The following is a 19417-nucleotide window of genomic DNA, read 5'->3' on the forward strand; positions in this document are numbered from 1 at the left end:
TCGTATCGTGAACCCAGTATCGTGAATCTCATCGCATCGTGGGTAGAGTGTATCGTTACATCCCTTTTAAATACTAATGTAATGAATGTAATGTATGGCCTCTAAACTACTGTTAAGAAAAGATATTGGAAAAAAAATAAAAGCATGCAAGACATTTCCAGATAATGTACAATGGTGTCGTGCAATTTTAATGATTTTTTCAGTGACTGGGTACATGTAATGACTCCAAATTCCAAGTCTCTCCCTCTCATATCAAAGCAAAGTTCATCCATGCTACAGGCATCTGTCACCGCTTCACCCCCCTCACTAAATATACTCAGGGCTAAAAAAAGAACGTCACTGTTTTTCAGTCCCTGTTGTAATCATCAACCAGAGCAGAAGAATACAGGGGCACAGAGGTATACAGTTCAAACCTGAATGTATTCATAGACGAGACGTAAAGTGTGTTGGGTTACGTCCAGCTCATACCATGGTGCTCCAGTAATGAAGAGCCTCGTCACAGTTTGGCCCCCGCTAGTGCTGGTAACCAGAGACAGGCAGAAGGATGTGTCTCCCACACAAGGTAAGTTTAACCAGACCAGACTGTGGCGCCGGAGAAGCCACCTGCTTAGGCCTGGTCTTAAAGAGAGAAATACTTTTACTCTGAGAGAACTCTTAATGGATTACAAGATTTATGTTGTACTGACATGACGTCTTTTCAACAAAACTGACCAGGATTGATGTTAATAATGGTTTTATACTGTTTGTACAGTATATATGGGCATACCAGATGCTAATAAATGTTTTACAAATTTCTCACTTAAGCTGTTACACTAATTTTATCATTTGCAATGAAATACAATCAGCAAACGTTTTAAATAAAATAGAAGCGTTTTTACCAGTGGTCTCAGACTTAATTCGCTCTAGGCCACCCAAGGAGCATGGAGGTCCCTGTTGAGTCTGATTCCTCCCAAGATTGCTTCAATTTTTTTATATTTGGGAATCATTTTTCCTTAGACTGCTCATAAGGGTTTTTTTGGTCCTGGAATTTGTAAAGTTGCACTGAGACAATCACCAAAATGTTATTTTTAAAAAGCACTATGCAAATGAATTTGACTTGACTTTTGGCCGTCACTGTTTTGCCACTGGGCGGCACGGTGGCTCGGTGGGTAGCACTGTCGCCTTACAGCAAGAAGGTCCTGGGTTCGATCCCCAGGTGGGGCGGTCCGGGTCCTTTCTGTGTGGAGTTTGCATGTTCTCCCCGTGTCTGCGTGGGTTTTCTCCGGAAGCTCCGGTTTCCTCCCACAGTCCAAAAACATGCAGTCAGGTTCATTGGAGACACTGAATTGCCCTATAGGTGAATGGGTGTGTGTGTGTGTGTGTGTGTATTTGCCCTGTGATGGACTGGTGCTCCGTCCATGGTGTTACTGTGTGTCTTGCACCCATTGAAAAGCTTGGATAAGCTCCAGCACACCCCCCCCCCCCCACCCCCCTACCCTAATTGGATAAGCGTTTTTTTTATATTTACGAGGGATCTTCAAAATGTTTCAGCACTTTTATATTTTGGTTATAAGCGGTGAGGGTGGGAGGAGGAGTAATTGGTCGTGTCTGAGAGACTAAGAGACGCTTATAGTCCGGATTTAGCACCATCTGATTTTCACCTTTCTGGACACTCAGAGAAGCTTTAAGGGGAAGAAGATTTTCATTTCATGATGATGTGAAAGCAGCGCTGCATCAGTGGCTACACGCTCAACCGAAAACTTTTTTCATGCATAATGTATAATTTTTTTTACATTCACATTTATGGCATTTAGCAGATGCCTTTTATCCGAGGCGACTTACAGTACTGTGAGAGTATACAGTCTGAGCAATTGAGAGTTAAGGGCCTTGCTCAACCTGGCAGTGGTGGGGCTTTAACCAGTGACCTACTGATTACTAGTTTGGTAGTGACTTACAGTGCTGTGACAGTATACATTCTGAGCAACTGAGAGTTAAGGGCCTTGCTCAAGGGCCCAACAGTTGCAACCTGGCAGTGGTGGGGTTTTAACCGGCAACCTTCTGATTACTAGTCCAGTACCTTAACCACTAGGCTACAGTACTGTGACGGTATACAGTCTGAGCAACTGAGAGTTAAGGGCCTTGCTTATGGGCCCTACAACAGCAACCTGGTAGTGGTGGGCCTTGAACCAGCCACCTTCTGATTACTAGTTCAGTAGCGACTTACAATACTGTGATGGTATACAGTCTGAGCAACTGAGGGGTTAAGGGCCTTGCTTACGGGCCCAACAGCAGCAACCTGGCAGTGGTGGGGCTTGAACCAGCAACCTTCTGATGACTAGTCCAGTATCTTAACCACTAGGCTACAGTACTGTGACAGTATACAGTCTGAGCAACTGAGAGTTAAGGGCCTCGCTTATGGGCCCTACAGCAGCAACCTGGTAGTGGTGGGCCTTGAACCAGCGACTTTCTGATTACTAGTTCAGTAGCGACTTACAATACTGTGATGGTATACAGTCTGAGCAACTGAGGGGTTAAGGGCCTTGCTTACGGGCCCAACAGCAGCAACCTGGTAGTGGTGGGCCTTGAACCAGCGACCTTCTGATTACTAGTTCAGTAGCGACTTACAATACTGTGACAGTATACAATCCAAGTAATTGAGAGTTAAGGGTCTCGCTTAAGGGCCCTACAGCAGCAACCTGGCAGTGGTGGGGCTTAAACCAGCGACCTTCTGATTACTAGTTCAGTAGCGACTTACAATACTGTGATAGTATACAGTCCAAGTAATTGAGAGTTAAGGGTCTCGCTTAAGGGCCCTACAGCAGCAACCTGGCAGTGGTGGGGCTTAAACCAGCGACCTTCTGATTACTAGTCCAGTATCTTAACCACTAGGCTACGATTTGCCCCTAATATGTTGCATACTAGTATAGTAATAGTAATAATATGTCATACACTGTACATAGTAGCGCTATAAACACTGTACAGTTTAGAAATGAAGTAACTGTAGACATTTCATGAATGTAAACAGTGTTTGTGGTAACTAGTATTTAACGGCAGAGAGCTTTTCTGTTATTCCTTCCTTTCTCCCTATTGGAGGACACGAAAACAACCGAGCATGAGCTCACGTTTTGATTGGATCAAATTGTTGCCTATCTTGGATCTCACAACGATGGCGAGCGCTGATTGGGTCAGAGAGTGGACCCGCCCCAGACAATCTTTGTCACTGCTGTATATAGGAAATGCCCTTTTATGGAATTTGGAGTGTTTCCGTTTGGGTGTGAAGCCGTTGCTGTAAAGAGTAAATAACTGTGCCTGAGGACGTATTTATTTTAAACAGTTGAATTTTATACGTTTGCTGTATTCATTAAGGTAAAACTGAAACTTTTGGGGGTTTTTGTGAGCTTTATTTACCGCTTTAGCTGTAGCGAGCAACTTCAAGCTAAGTGTAGCAACAGCTTTTATCTGTTTGTATGGGACTGTAAGTGCATACTAGCGTACTGGCGTACTAACTAGTATGCGGAAAAATAAGTGCAGCACCAATAGCGTCCTACTGGTGTGCATACTATTTAGTACGCTAGTATGCAGAGTGGACTGTAACGTATGAGTACTTCGTGTCTGTAATTCTGTTTGTTTCTGGTTGTAGAAAATGTCGAAGTCACTAAAGAAGATCGTGGAGGAGACGAAGGATAAGAATCTCACCGAGGTGGACATGTGTGACCGAGGAGTCTCAAACATGCTGGACATTCCTGGATTATGTGAGTCTAACAGAGATGTTCACAAGTCATAAAATACGAGTCCGAGTCAAGTCGCGAGTCTTTAGGCTAGAGTTCGAGTCGAGTCAAGAGTCTTTAGGCTAGAGTCCGAGTCGAGTCGAGTCACGAGTCTTTAGGCTAGAGTCCGAGTCGAGTCAAGAGTCTTTAGGCTAGAGTACGAGTCAAGTCACGAGTCTTTAGGCTAGAGTCCGAGTCGAGTCAAGAGTCTTTAGGCTAGAGTCCGAGTCGAGTCAAGAGTCTTTAGGCTAGAGTTGAGTCAAGAGTCTTTAGGCTAGAGTTCGAGTCGAGTCACGAGTCTTTAGGCTAGAGTCCGAGTCGAGTCACGAGTCTTTAGGCTAGAGTCCGAGTCGAGTCACGAGTCTTTAGGCTAGAGTTCGAGTCGAGTCACGAGTCTTTAGGCTAGAGTCCGAGTTGAGTCACGAGTCTTTAGGCTATAGTCCGAGTTGAGTCACGAGTCTTTAGGCTAGAGTTCGAGTCGAGTCACGAGTCTTTAGGCTAGAGTCCTAGTCAAGTCACGAGTCTTTAGGCTTGGATCCGAGTCAAGTCACAAGTCTTTAGGCTTGGATCCGAGTCAAGTCACGAGTCTTTAGGCTAGAGTCCGAGTCAAGTCACGAGTCTTTAGGCTTGGATCCGAGTCAAGTCACGAGTCTTTAGGCTAGAGTCCGAGTCAAGTCACGAGTCTTTAGTCAAGTCACGAGTCTTTAGGCTAGAGTCCGAGTCAAGTCACGAGTCTGTAGGCTAGAGTCCGAGTCAAGTCACGAGTCTTTAGTCAAGTCACGAGTCTTTAGTCAAGTCACAAGTCTTTAGGCTAGAGTCCGAGTCAAGTCACGAGTCTTTAGTCAAGTCACGAGTCTTTAGGCTAGAGTCCGAGTCAAGTCACGAGTCTGTAGGCTAGAGTCCGAGTCAAGTCACGAGTCTTTAGTCAAGTCACGAGTCTTTAGACTAGAGTCCGAGTCACGAGTCAATATAATATACCCAAAACATATATTGGAGATGTAGCGTAGAAATAAACAAATAATCTGTAAGTTCAGATGAAAAAACTACAACAGATTAGCGACTGTATTTTGCCGTTTTACTTCGTGCCTTTACTTTCCTAGGTACCAGTTAAAAGCTTAAACTGATTTTTGTTTGTTGTTGTTTTGTTTTCATTGCAAATTACGGCACAGCGGCCAAAATCCAAAACACAGCAAAAAATCCAAAACCACTGCTTACCTTAGCTTATGTTCTTCCAGATGCTATTAAATTTATAAGCGTGTGTCCCATTAGGAATATAATCCGTTATTTTGTAAATGTGCTTATAATTAAAAACCTCCAAACTTTTTCCGGTTGTGAAGTAAAACACGAACTCGTTAGAAAGCCAATCAAGCGTTTCACTGACAATCATCTGTGTGACGCTGCAAACTGAATAAATGCAAATAACAGCATTTCTTACTAACAATTAAAATCAGAAGGTCTGATTGGTTCAGAAAGCGCTCTTTCAACCATTAGCGCCAATTCTGTAGGAGCGTTTCATTCACATTATTTGTTACTGTGAAGTGCACTACGTAGGGTATTCCACCATTTTAAGTGAGTTTCCAATTGAAAGTAGGGAGTAGGGAGCGACGCTTCATCAGTACGCCGGAAGCTGGTTGGAACATTTACCCACTGCTTGCGGGTAAAACGGCCGGAGCGTTATTAGAGAGCAGAAATGACACAATCAGAATGATGTCTAAACGTCCATCTGGTCTTAATGATAAACGGTTGCAAAGAAAATAAGGATTACTAACTGTAAACTTTACTGCAGAACTAGATTTAGCTTTCAATTTAGTTTTATCAGGTGAATGATATAACAATTAAACAAAGAAAATGAATAATAAGTAGTTTAGAGAATTTGCCATGTCACAAATATTCAATCCCTACATTATATTGCTGGCTTGATGCCTACAACACACTCCAAAAAAGTTGGGACAGGCGAGTTCCCTCACTTTTCCTATCAATGAGACTTTTTAATAGTTTGGGAACTGAGGACACTTAGTGTTAACAGTTTTGCAAGTGGAATTTCTGTTCATTCCTCTTGATACAATACTGTGTGATTCTTCTTTTTTTCTATTTATTTATGCATTTTCTCTCTTTTTCTCCTGATTTAGCATAGTCAGTTTGTCTTTTGCTGCCGGGGATCCCTGATTGTGTTCGAGAAAGGTTATATTTGCCTGCTCCATGCCCCCTCCGACACGAGCATGTTCTAGCGCAGAGGTCCCCAACCACCGGGCCGTGGACATTTATTACCGGGTCGCACAGAAAGAATAAATAATTAGAGATCGCTACATCAGCCATATTTCCAACACACGGGTGTTTATCGTCTCATATCACCCCCAGGTGGAAGCAGCGTCTCGTAGCAGTGATGAATTTGTGAGCAGTATAGTTATTCTATTTTAATTCCCTCCGCCCCAGCCCGTCCATGAAATTATATCTTATATGAAACCGGTCCGTGGTGCAAAAAATGTTAGATGTTGAGAAGCGCTGTTCTAGCGGACCCCTTCTTTTCGCCCATGCTTCTGCACAGACACCTCGGTCTGCTAACCGGGGTCCTTGCACAGCGTTTGAAGACCCCACCCACATAGTCCAGTAGTCCATTTCCCCACCCAGCAGACAATGTGGCCAGTTTTTGTCTGCTGCAAGCAGATGGCGCCCAGCCGACCGGTTGCGGAGCCGAGATTTGAACCGGGGTGTTCAGAGTCTTAGCGCTGGTGTGCTAATGAGACTTTTTAATGGTTTGGAACTAAGGACACTAATTATTGCAGTTTTGCAAGTGGAGTTCTTGCTTGATATGAGACTTTAGTTGCTTAACACTCCGTAGCTGCATTTGTCTGATTCTTCTCTTCATGATGCACTATACATTTTCAATAGGGGACAGATCCGTCAAGCACCCGCACTCTGTGTCTATGAAGCCATGTTTTTGTAGCGCACAGAACACGTTTCCACTGTCTTTCAGTCCATCTGAGATTATCTCGGGCCCAGAGAACTTGGTAGTGTTTCTGCATTGAATTGATGTGTGGTTTTCTGTTTGTGTAATAGAGTTTCAGTTTGTGTCTTATAATGCAGCGGCAGACTTCGTTAAGTGACAATGGTTTTCTGAAAGACTCCCAAGCCCATGTAACTGTATTTATGACAGTAGCCTGATGTTTTTAACGCAGTGTCATCTTAGGGCTCGAAGATCATGCACATTCAGTAATGGTTTTTGTTCTTGCCCGATACAGAATGAGATTTCTCCAGATTCTCAGATTTTTTCACAATATTATGAACAGTAGGTGGTGAAAGACCTAATTAAGATTTTTATTATTATTTTGTTTATGCATTTTCTCCCGATGCGTCCAATTGCCCGATTGCGTCATGCTACCTCTCCACCAATGCCGATCCCCGCTCTGATTGAGGAGAACGAAGCTGACCCACGCCCCCTCCGACACGTGGGCAGCAGCCGTATGCATTTCGTCACCTACGCTTTGACGAGTGCAATGCGAATCGGCACTGTGTACAGAGAGACGCACCCTGATCAGCGCACTCTTTTCTCATCTCTGTGCGGGCGCCATCAATCAGTAGCTGCATTAGTTACAAGCCAATCGTTGTTCATGTGGCCGCTTAGCCTAGCCGGATGGCAGAGCTGAGACTCGATACGATGTATTCGAGATCCCAGCTCTGGTGTTCTAGCGTGTGTTTTACCGCTGTGCCACCTAAGTAGCCAATTGTGATTGTACCAAACTACATGAGGGAATGGTCAACCAGTTAAAAACAAAGTTGTGAACCACCATCCATCATCGTTAGCCTTTGGTGGATCCTCCTTTTAAACTTAATCATGATTCCCTCACCTGTTAGCAGTTAATCCGCTTACTGTGGGATGTACTACAACACTGTACCTTCACTGTATTCTATCAAATAGTCATGCTTATTTTGCTTTGTCAATTTTTTTACAGTGTGTTGCAGGCATCACATTTTAAATGTGTTTCTGTTTACAAAATACAATGAAGTTAATCAGTGAAAACATTGGACATTTCTAGTTTTATTAGTTAAATACAAATTCAAGAGAATTATTAAAATACACAAGTTCTTCTTGTTATTGTGTTTGACAAAATGTACCAACATTTAGTGAAATGGGGCTCGTACATGTAAAGCCCGCTTTATGTAGCCTGAACTGTAACAAAATCTACAAAACCTAACCTGTTAATTACTGATACAAGCCGAGTAGGCTCGGTATGATCGAATTAATCTCTTCTTTTTTCTTTTCTTTAGTCACCTTGTCAAACATAACTCAGATTGTTCTGAGCCACAACAAGCTGCCGGGTAAGCAGGCTTTTTCATCTATTCATTCATTCATTGTCTGTTTTACCTTAACTTTATCTTGGTTTGGGTTGCGGTGGGTCTGATTTATTGAGCAAAATGCAGAAAAGACCATTAGAAATCTCCTAATGTGCAATACACACAGCCTAAATATAAAGAATGTAATGCAATGTATTGTTAAAACATTTACGTTTTTGGTATTTAACAGACGTTTTTATCCAAAGCGACTTACAGTATTGTGACAGTATACTGTCTAAGCAGTTGATGGTTAAAGGCCTTGCTCAAGGGCGGTGATGGGGCTTGAACCATCAACCTTTCAAATATTAGTTAAGTACCTTAAACACTAGGCTGGGCGGCAGTTTAAAATATAAACTAATTCTTATGTGCTCATTTAAACCACTAGAGAGCAACATTGTCCAGAGGTTGATGGTAAATACTGAGTTGAACGTGCTGAAAGCTGCCAACAGTCAAGCTGCGACAACATACAAGCATAAAAACCACAGAGTAAATATTACATATAATTATTGAACAATCTATATATTTAACAAAGGGATTAAGTATACTGTTTGTATTTGTAAATACATCTTTTTGTCTATATTGGGGTGGCTTGGTGGGTAGCACTGTCGCCTCACAGCAAGAGGGTCCTGGGTTTAATTCCCAAAGTGAAGCGGTCCGGGTCCTTTCTGTGTGGAGTTTGCATGTTCTCCCCGTGTCTGCGTGGGTTTCCTCCGGGAGCTCCGGTTTCCTCCCACAGTCCAAAAACATGCAAGTGAGGTGAATTAGAGATACAAAATTGTCCATGACTGTGTTTAACATTAAAACTTGAAGTGATGAGTCTTGTGTAACGAGTAACTACCTGTTCTGTCATGAATCAGAATCAATCAGAATCAGAATACTTTATTGATTCCAGAGGGAAATTGCAGTTCTTACAGTAGCACCCATTTATGTAGAAAGAATAAACTCTCTACTAGCTTAAAACAAAGGAAAAAAGAAGAAAAATTTACATATAGAAGTTAAAAAGTTATTTACACATAATTAAATAATTAAATGCTTGCATTATTATTATTATTGCACATATGAATACAAAAAATTGCACAGAATATTGCACAGGTGTACCATAGTGTCACACATTAATAATAATAATAATAATAATAATAATACATTTTATTTATATAGCGCTTTTCAAGATACTCAAAGACGCTTTACATAAGACAAATAATCAAAACAAATACGTACATACACCATACAAATCATAGTACAAAATCAAAATAGTACATCAACATCAAGAATAATTAAGATAAAAACAAAGAGAGCAGCATAAGACAGTTCATTAAAAATTAGCTAAATTATGAGAGAGAACAACAAATATAGAACAATTTCTTAAAATTAGACAGAAACAGGACAGATTCACATGCAATCAGGAAACTGAAAACTTTACAAGTTTTAGGATCTAGGACTTCACATTTCTGTCGTGATCTAAGTATAAAAACTATTAAAAAGAATAGCAAAAATAAAAGCATTTATTTCGTGTTGTTACAAGTTAAATGCCATTTTGAATAGATGAGTTTTGAGAAGTGACTTGAATTTGGACAGGTCAGGACAATCTCGTAGGTGTTTGGGGAGAGCATTCCATAAAGATGGAGCAGCTATGGAAAAGGCCCTGTCACCCCAGGTCCGGTGCTTGGTCCTAGAGGGTATGGACAGTAGGTTAGCCTCAGAAGAGCGAAGGCTACGGGAGGGAATGTGCTGATGGAGCAGGTCGGTGAGGTAGGATGGGGCCTGATTATGGAGAGCTTTGTGAGTGAATAGAAGAATTTTGAATTGAATGCGTTGAGCAACGGGAAGCCAATGAAGTTTTTGTAGAACAGGTGTAATATGATCACGGGAGCGAGTATGAGTAAGGAGGCGAGCAGCTGAATTCTGGATATACTGAAGTTTTTTTAGGATTTTGTTAGATGTACCATAAAGGATGCTATTGCAATAATCAATTCTGGATGTAATAAAAGCATGAATCAAGGTTTCGGCGGCAGAAAAGGAGAGAGATGGACGTAGACGTGCTATGTTTTTTAGATGAAAGAAAGCAGTTTTGGTGATGTGATTTACATGGCGGTCAAAAGAGAGGTTGCTATCAAAAATTACACCAAGATTTCGGATGTTAGAAGACGGAGACAAAGTGTCATTATCAATGGTAATTTGAAAATTTTTTGTGGTTTTTGCCAGGGATGTAGGACCTACGATGATCATATCTGATTTTTCACAGTTTAATTTGAGGAAATTAGCTTTCATCCACAATTTCATTTCAGTGATGCAATTTGTCAGAGTGGAGTGAAGTTCAGTATTAATGGATTTGGAGGAGATGTAAAGCTGAATATCATCAGCATAGCAGTGGAAATGTAAACCATGCCGACGTATGATGTCACCAAGGGGGAGCATATAAAGAATAAACAAAAGGGGACCTAACACTGAGCCTTGGGGAACGCCTTGGGACAGTGGAGCAATGGCAGAACTACAATTGTTGATATTAACAAACTGTTGTCTGTTTACGAGATATGACCTTAACCACAAAAGGGCAGTACCAGTGATGTTGACAGAGGATTCAAGGCGGGACAGAAGAATGGAGTGATTAATGGTGTCAAAAGCTGCAGTAAGATCAAGGAGGATGAGAATATTAATTTGTCCAGAGTCTGAGGAAAGAAGAAGGTCATTTGTGACTTTGAGGAGGGCTGACTCAGTGCTGTGCTGGGGGCGGAAACCAGACTGAAATGATTCAAATAGATTATTGGAATTTAGGTGATCTTTGAGCTGTGAGGCAACAACACGTTCCAGTATTTTCGACAGAAATGGAAGATTGGAAATGGGCCGAAAGTTACTCATAATGTTAGAGTCAAGTCCAGGTTTTTTAAGTATGGGAGTAACAGCAGCCAATTTGAGTGATTGAGGGACTGAGCCAGAACTAAGAGAGGAATTGATTATCTCTGTGATAAGTGATGAGATAACTGGAAAACAACCCTTAACAAGTTTTGATGGAGCAGGATCCAAAACACAAGTGGAGCTTCGCATCCCTGTTAAGATCTCAGATAGGTCCAAAAGAGACACAGGTGAGAACTGAGACAGAGGCTGGGTAATAAATTGAGATGAGATAGGCGGAGAAACAGAGATGACAGGGGAAACTGTCAGAAAATTGTGGATATTCTCAACTTTTGTTTGAAAAAATGAGAGGTAAGAGTTACACTTGTCAACTGTAAAGGAATTGGTAGTATTGTCAACTGGTTTGAGAAGTTTATTTATTGTGGAAAAGAGAGTCTTAGGATTTGTTGATCCAGCATGTATGAGTTCGGAATAGTAAGTGGATCGGGCTGCCGTAAGAGCGTCTTTGTAATGTTGAAGATAATCAGAATAAATCTGATAATGTACTGTTAGACCGGTTTTCTTATAAAGTCTTTCAAGCTGGCGTTTACGGGATTTCATTTGGTGAAGCTCAATTGTGTACCATGGTGCAGAATGACTAAATGAAACAAATTTGGTTCTCAAAGGAGCCAGCTCATCAAGACATGAGGCGAGTATGTCATTATAGTAATCGACAAGGTCAGATGAATTACTAGACAGTACAGGACAGACAGACATCTTTTTAACAAGAGAATCTGAGAAAGCAGAGGGAGAGATATATTGAAGATTCCTGAAGGATATTTTACGTTTAGCTCTAGTGATGGGCCTAGTGACCTCAATGTCCATGATGATTGTCAAATGATCAGAGACAGTAAGGTCATGGCTGGACGGCTGATGAACTAGGACACCAGTAGAGCAGACAAGGTCAAGAGTATGACCTTTTTTATGAGTTGGAAAATGTATATGCTGTGTGAAATTAAAACACTGTAACAATTCCAAAAATTCCCTGGCAAATTTACAGTTGTTGTCATCAATATGGATGTTAAAATCACCCATAAGCAGTACAGAGGATGAGAGGGCACTAAGCTGGGTTAAAAAATCTGAAAAGTCAGAGAGAAAGGAAGCGTTTGGCTTTGGCGGACGATAAACTACAGCAGTGACCAGAGGAGTAGGCCCTGACAACTTGAAAGCCAGGTGTTCAAAAGAAAGAGCAGCAGGAAAAGACAAAGTGGTTATTTTAATATCATCCCTATAGACTGCAGCAACACCACCACCTCGCCCTTCCATACGAGGTTCATCAATATACGAGTATCCCATTGGCGTGGTCTGATTTAACATAAAATAATCCAAGGGTTTATGCCAAGTTTCAGTGAGACAGAAAAAGTCTAGTTCACTGTCAGATATAAATTCACTAAGTACAGTACTTTTTGTGTTGAGTGAACGAACATTAAGCAATGCCATTTTCAAGTGGTATTGTTGTGTAGTTGGCTGTGAGGAACGAGGAAGAGAACGGAGATTTGCAGAGTCCACTCCGCGTTTCCCATCCCACTCCGTGGACAGCGTTGTCATGGAGACTACACCGCTACTGGTGTGCAAGGCAGCAGCGCTCTGATGACGTGTTTGCGGAGCGACAGTGCGCACGGCTGACCAGAAGGATGGAATAGCGTTACCGTTTCGAAGATAAACAAGCTTTCTCCGGGAGCCCCTGTGAATATAACGAGGCCGGCGAAGGAGTCCAAGCTGTTTGATGACTGAAATACACGATGGAGTAGTGCAGTTGTTGAACTTCCTCAGCTGGTCAACGGAATAGTTCAACATCGTGCCGATCCCAGGAAAACTCATCCACCGTTCACCACCGGCCGCAGACGCGATGTACAGTAGAAAGAACAAAAAGTATCAAAAGCACAAATAAAAGTATCAAAAGTAACATAAAAGAAATAGATCCACAAGGTGTGTAAAAAGATGAAAACGAAAAACGATAAAAATACAATAAAATACGGTAAAATACGGTAACGGTAGCGGCAGCCAAATGCGCCAGCGTCCACCATCACCATGGCAATTAAGGGAGGAATTATAGAGTTTGATGGCCACAGGTAGAAAAGACTTCCTGTGGCGCTCTGTGGTGCATTTTGGTAGAATGAGTCTTGCTCTGAATGTGCTCCTTTGTCTCATCACCGTGTCATAAAGTGGGTGGGAGCCATTGTTCATAATAACCTATTCATAATAAATAACCTAGTAATAACCTGTTCATAATAAATGAATGTGACCAAAGTGTGTAAAACATGACAAAATTCTAATAAAGTGAATAAATAAACTTTAGAAGCCTGCAGGCCTTCAAACAGTATGCCAGCGTTCAGGCCTTGAAATATAAATTAATTCCTATGTGCTCATTTATTCCACTAGAGAGCAACATTGGCCAGAGATTGATGGTAATCCTGCGCTCAACTTAAGCTGCCAACAGTCATACAAGCATAAAAACCATCGTTGCAATTCACATGAGTAAATGTTACATGTGTAATTACTGAACAATAAGCAAAGGGTTTGAGTGTACAGTTTGTTTATAAATACATCTTTTTGTCTATATTGGGGCGGCACGGTGGCTCTAAGGGTAGCACTGTCACCTCACAGCAAGAAGGTCCTGGGTTCGATTCCCAGGTGGGGTGGTCTGGGTCCTTTCTGTTTGTAGTTTGCATGTTCTCCCCGTGTCTATGTGGGTTTCCTCCAGAAGTTCCGATTTCCTCCCACAGTCCAAAAACATGCAAGTATGGTGCACTGAAGATACTAAATTGTCCATGAGTGTGTTTGACATTAGAGATTTGAAGTGATGAATCTTGTGTGATGAGTAACTACCGTTTCTGTCATGAATGTAACCAAAGTGTAAAACATGATGTTAAAAAATCCTAATAAAATAAATGAATAAACTATAGCAGCCTGCAGGCCTTCAAACAGTTCACCAACATTTGGGTCTTGAAGTATAAATTAATTGTTATGTGCTCATTCAAACCACTAGAGAGCAACATTGGCCAGAGGTTAATGGTAAATACTGAGCATAAAAACCATTACCATACTTCATATGAGTAAATGCTACAAACCGAATAACTGAACAATAAATACAATCGTTTAAGTTTTTGTTCATAAATTCATCTTTTTGTTCATATTAAAGTCATATCATTGTGTACATTTAATGTATGCAAGTATGGATGTATATAAACTAAACAAAAGGGGTTCAACAGGGATCTGAACTAATGTTTGTTACATTAGTGTTAGTGTTATTGGGATTTATTTGCAGGTTTGTGTTTTGCTTAATTATTTATTTGGTGTGGTTTAATCTGTAAACAACATCATGGCAGAACCGTTTCAGTACAAAAAGCCAAAACTATTGGACTCTGACTCGCCTAATCTCCATTAAGATTTCACAATGAGATATTCTCCTGTTTATCAGGTGTTATTTTTAGCCAGAATCACTGCTGCTTACATGCACTATCATGTCACACCACCTAAAGGAACAATTTATGAAATCAGCTGCTGATGTTACGTATCTGTGCGTCTGTAACTACTGGCAAATCCAGCTTGCAGGGCCTCAGCGTGTCGGGCCACTGTAGGCACCGAGGACAATTTTAGTGCAGCTTGGTGTAGATTCTAGTCTCTGTAAAACTATGTAATGGAACATGATTGCTTAAAAAGCTATTTTCCCTAATCTGTGTCTTTATAATGGTGTTGGTGTGTTTTACCCATCACATAAATTCAAGTTCTCTTGTATCATTTTAGTCGGGCGGCACGGTGGCTCAGTGGCCAAAGTCGGTAGCACTGTCGCCTCACAGTAAGAAGGTCCTGGGTTCGATTCACAGGTGGAGTGTTCGGGTCCTTTCTGTGTGGAGTTTGCATGTTCTCCCCGTGTCTGTGTGGGTTTCCTCCAGGAGCTCCGGTTTCCTCCAACAGTACAAAGACGTGCAAGTGAGGTGAATTGAAGATACAAAATTATCCATGACTGTTTGAAATTAAAGACTTGAACTGGTGAGTCTTGTGTAAACAGTAACTACCTGTCCTGGCATGAATGGAACCAAAGTATTCCTAATAAAATAAATAAATAACGTGTTATTTTAGTCATAGCCACAGCACGTGATTTACATCCTATTATGCTCATTAACACATTAAGTAAGCCTTCATTCTAGGGCTGCAACTAACGATTATTTTAGCAGTCGACTAATCTGACGATTATTTTTATTTTATTATTTTGTTCGATTAGTCGACTAGTCAACGATTATTTATGTCTTACCCTCCATCTCTGCCTTAACATAAAACCCTGTTTTGTAATTTAAGTTCCAATATCAAATTAAAATAATGACCCATGAAACATGAATATGAAACTTGATAGTTTAATCAAATATATTTGAAACTTTAATACACAATCACAATAAAAAAAAATCAATTTAATAAGAAAGCTTTGGACAGCATTAGAAGCTGTTATGTTTCAGAAGTTATCACTCTGGAAGTCAAAAACATTTATAACATGTGGTTGAGAAACATGTGAATGCTGTCTGTGAAGACCTCGGCCATCTGAGGGGTGCATGAACCTCTTCTCTGGTCAAAGTCATCCACACTCCATTGCTTAGTGCTATTAATAGAAAGAGCAAAAGAGAAAGCTGTATTAATTATCACAAACTGAAGGCTATGTATCATAGTTTATTACAAATAGTGTACTGGCTATGCTAACTAAACCATAACAGGTTAAATATCTTAACTGAATTATCTGCTGAGCTAACTAGCTATCATTAAGTGGAGGAGGCTTATTATTTAGAACGTTACTCATATAAATGACTAATAATAACTATTGCACTTAGAGTTAGCTAGCAAACAAACCTGAAAAATAGCGAACTCTTAGATAGTTTTCCGACAAGCATTAACAAACATTAACTACGTTGATTAAAGCACAAAGCGGTGTAAAAACGTACCGGAATATCGCTGCTCATCACAGCTGTAAGGCGTTTCACTGTAGTGCTGGTGTGAAACCGTAACTCTGCTCTGTAGCGTCGGCGTTCAGCTCGTTTCTTTGGGTTATTTTGGCTGAAATACTTTAGAAAGTTTCAGTCTCTCTATCTTTGCCTCTCTGTCTTCATAAACTCCCCGCTGCGCCATGGAAGCGATGCTGCGCCCCCTGCAGTCCCTTTAGTGCATTGCAATACTAACGACGCGTCGACAATGAAATTCCACGTCGACAAATTTTTATAGTCGACGTTATCGATTACGTCGACTAATCGTTGCAGCCCTACTTCATTCCCTTATACAGTTGGAACATCATTCTGAAAGAGACCACTTAAGTCAGAATAGAAATGTTTATATGATTGGTCAGAATAACTGCAGTGGCCTTTTACTTTAAACTGACTGCAGTTTGACCCTTACAGCATCTGCACTTATGTTTTTAATTTAATTCTCTGTTTTCTTTCTGATGAGGGTCTTACCTAAAACACACCCTTCACCTGTCAATCCCCTCGGTCTGCCCACCCTCAGACATAGCCAAGCGCCCATCTGCACTTACGTTTCAGAACTATTTTAATCAGGATGTTCTTTTTATCAGTCACCAGTTGACCAACACACATGGGTGTTATTGTCTCCAGTCACCCCTAGGTGGGAGCATTGTCTTGTTGCAGTGAAAAAAGCTCATGTGTGAGCAGTGTAATTATTCTATTTTAACTTCATATTATCAAACTTCAATTATTCTATTTTAACCCCCCCCCGCCGGTCCGTGAAATAATATCTTATATGAAACCGGTTAGGGACCGCTACACTACGCGAATGAAAAATATTAAACCTCTAAACACAAACTTTAAATTTTGAATTTCACAGCAAATTACATATTGTGTGGGAAACGGCTTATTTCACGGTCCGTGGCACGATTTTCACAGCCATGAATTAGGTAGGGCCTTATTCAGACCTGGGCATTGTACGGCCGTGAGCCATCCCCAACCGGCCCGCATGAGGTCAGCGGCAATTAAAAATCAGACATAAATAAATGTACATCACACATGCCACATAACAGGATTGTATTTATTTTAACTGGAGCGCTATTTCTTTAAATTTCTGCAACTTTGGATTTACGCGTGTGAGAGACGAGTGTATCCAGCTTCACCGTAATGTGTCGGCGAACAGAACTGAGCGCGACTGACAGAGACGACAGAGTTTTTAACAAGACATGAACTTTGAAAGTCAGGTGGCGCAGCGGTAAAGTATGCTAGCGCACCAGAGTTGGGGTTTCGAATACATCGTATCGATTCTCAGCTCTGCCTCTCCGACTGGGCTGGGCGGCAGCATGAACAACGACTGGATCATAGGTCCTCATAACTGGTGCGACTGCGGCCCCTGCTGGCTGACTGATGGCGTCTGCACAGGGCTGAGGAATAATGCTGATGGGGGTGTGGCCCTCCGTACACAGTGCCCGTCGGTGTATGAACTCGACTCGTGCAGGTGAAAAATGCAGTCTGTACTGACTGTACGTGCCGGAGTGTGTAAAGCTGTTTAGGGATCACAATTTAAATCTAGTGTTTATATCGCCGTTACGGTACTAAACATCTGAAGCTTCACTAACTAAACTGCAAACCAACACAGACTTTTTATAAAGTTTTACACATCCAGGACTGGAGCAGTTAAGATCAGCTTTGTGATATCCAAATCCACATTTGTTTTCAAGAAAGTTGATTAAATAGTGAAATAATGTTGATGTTTTTACTCTGCCTGCTTTTTCTGATTGTAACATCGACTCTTAGCAGTAACAGCTTATCAGAACTGTAAAAAAAAATTAATATTGAGCAGAATGAAGTTCACCCTATTGGTCCGGCCCTCCACAACAGTAACAGTCTCTTATGTGGCCCCTTACAAAATGTAATTGCCCACCCACGGCCTTATTGATCAAAGAAACCAGAACACTTGTTTCTAGGATCAGAAGCTCTTATATTAAAGTCCGCCCTCATGAAGTGTGGAGTTGTAGAGTGGGCCATCTTTTGAACTTTTCTAGGTAGTCAGAAATTACAGTGACATTTGGAAGCTTTTCATTAGTGAGACCTGGGAGTAAAATACCCGAGCTGGAGAGGATAAGAGACACTACAGCTGGCAGGGTAATGAGATAGAGGGAATGAGAGAAATAGTCGGGCCAAAGGTTCGAAAATGCTTCCACCTTGCAGCGGAAACATTGCTCTTACTTATTACCATCAATCACCCTGCCCATTAAAAAGCCGTGTGGGTTTTCAGACATTTGGATAAGGTATTTGACTTAGTGAGCTCATATTTAATTCAACACACATTCATAGAAGTGCATGCAGGTATTTAATTCATTACAGTTTATAGTATTTCTCTAAGAATTACAAATTAAAGTAAGCACTACACACTGATAGTATTTAAACAGCACTATGTAATGCTCTTAATTACTATTTGATCAGGTTAAAATGGGTTAAATTAGATCATTTGAATAATAAAGCTCTTTACCAGAACAGAAACCCCTGAAAAGGTCAATATCAGACCTACAGTGCTGTAAAAAAGTATTCACCTTCACCCGATTTCTTCTATTTTTGCTAATTTTGTCACATTTACATGTTTCAAAACCTATATCACCAGCTCTGCCCACCGGCTAAGGCTGAGCGGCCACGTGACCAACGTTTGGCCTGTTGTTCAGATATGGGTGGAACTAAGCCGGATGGGGTCTCTCTCTCATGACGACCTCTGCTGGCTGATTGATGGCGCCTGCACAGAGATGAGAAAAGAGTGCTGTCGGGGTGTGTCTCTCCGTACACAGTGCTGATCCGCATATGCACTCATCAAAGTGCAGGTGATTAGATGCATACGGCTGCTGCCCACGTTTGGGGGGGTGGGGGCGTGGGTTAGCTTCGTTCTCCTCAATCAGAGCAGGGATCGGCATTGTACAGGAAGTATGATGCAATCGGCAAATTGGACGCGCTAAAAAAGGAAAAAAAGGGGAGAAAATGCATAAAGAAAAAAAAACCTATATCACATGTAAAACAGGAACAACTGCAAACAAACTGTTGCGATAATTTGCGGTAAGGCTTTTACATCGCTGTGGAGGGATTTCGGACCACTCCTCTTTACAGAATCATTTTAATTTGGCTACATTGGAAGGTTTCCAGCATAAACTACCCAATTAAGGTCTTGCTGCATCTCAGCAGGATTTAAGTCAGGACTTTGACTCACTCCGAAACCTTCATTTTCTTTCTTTTTAGCCATTCAGAGGTGGACTTGCTTATGTGCTTCAGATCAATGTCCTGCAGCAGAACCCAACTGTGCTTGAGCTTTAGGTCACAAACTAACAGATGGACGTTCTCCTTCAGGACTTTCTGTTATGCCTGGTTCACACTACACAATTTTTGCCCTGATTTTCGCTCGCTGACCGGTCGGCGCTAGATTTGCCGGCTCGGGAGCAACTCGGCGTTCGCTTGGCGATCAAAACTCGGCTCTCAATCGCTAAG

The 19417-nt window shown here is 41.4% G+C and overlaps 1 protein-coding gene across 2 annotated transcripts in view; it reads left to right on the plus strand.

Moving 5' to 3' along the window:
• The first annotated feature begins 465 nt into the window (after positions 1 to 465).
• rsu1 (Ras suppressor protein 1) overlaps positions 466 to 19417 on the plus strand; it is a 65724-nt gene continuing 46772 nt past the window's right edge. The window contains exons 1-3 of one of the 2 annotated variants that reach the window (XM_062991411.1): positions 466 to 562; positions 3620 to 3731; positions 8013 to 8063. In XM_062991411.1, coding sequence (XP_062847481.1) covers positions 545 to 562; positions 3620 to 3731; positions 8013 to 8063 — 181 coding nt within the window. In that variant the 5' untranslated portion in view covers positions 466 to 544. Of the gene's footprint in view, positions 563 to 3258; positions 3346 to 3619; positions 3732 to 8012; positions 8064 to 19417 lie in introns of those variants that run through there. The other variant, XM_062991412.1, reaches the window with a different exon arrangement.

This window comes from Trichomycterus rosablanca, chromosome 3 (assembly GCF_030014385.1).
Source record: "Trichomycterus rosablanca isolate fTriRos1 chromosome 3, fTriRos1.hap1, whole genome shotgun sequence".
NCBI classification, from domain to species: Eukaryota; Metazoa; Chordata; class Actinopteri; order Siluriformes; family Trichomycteridae; genus Trichomycterus; species Trichomycterus rosablanca.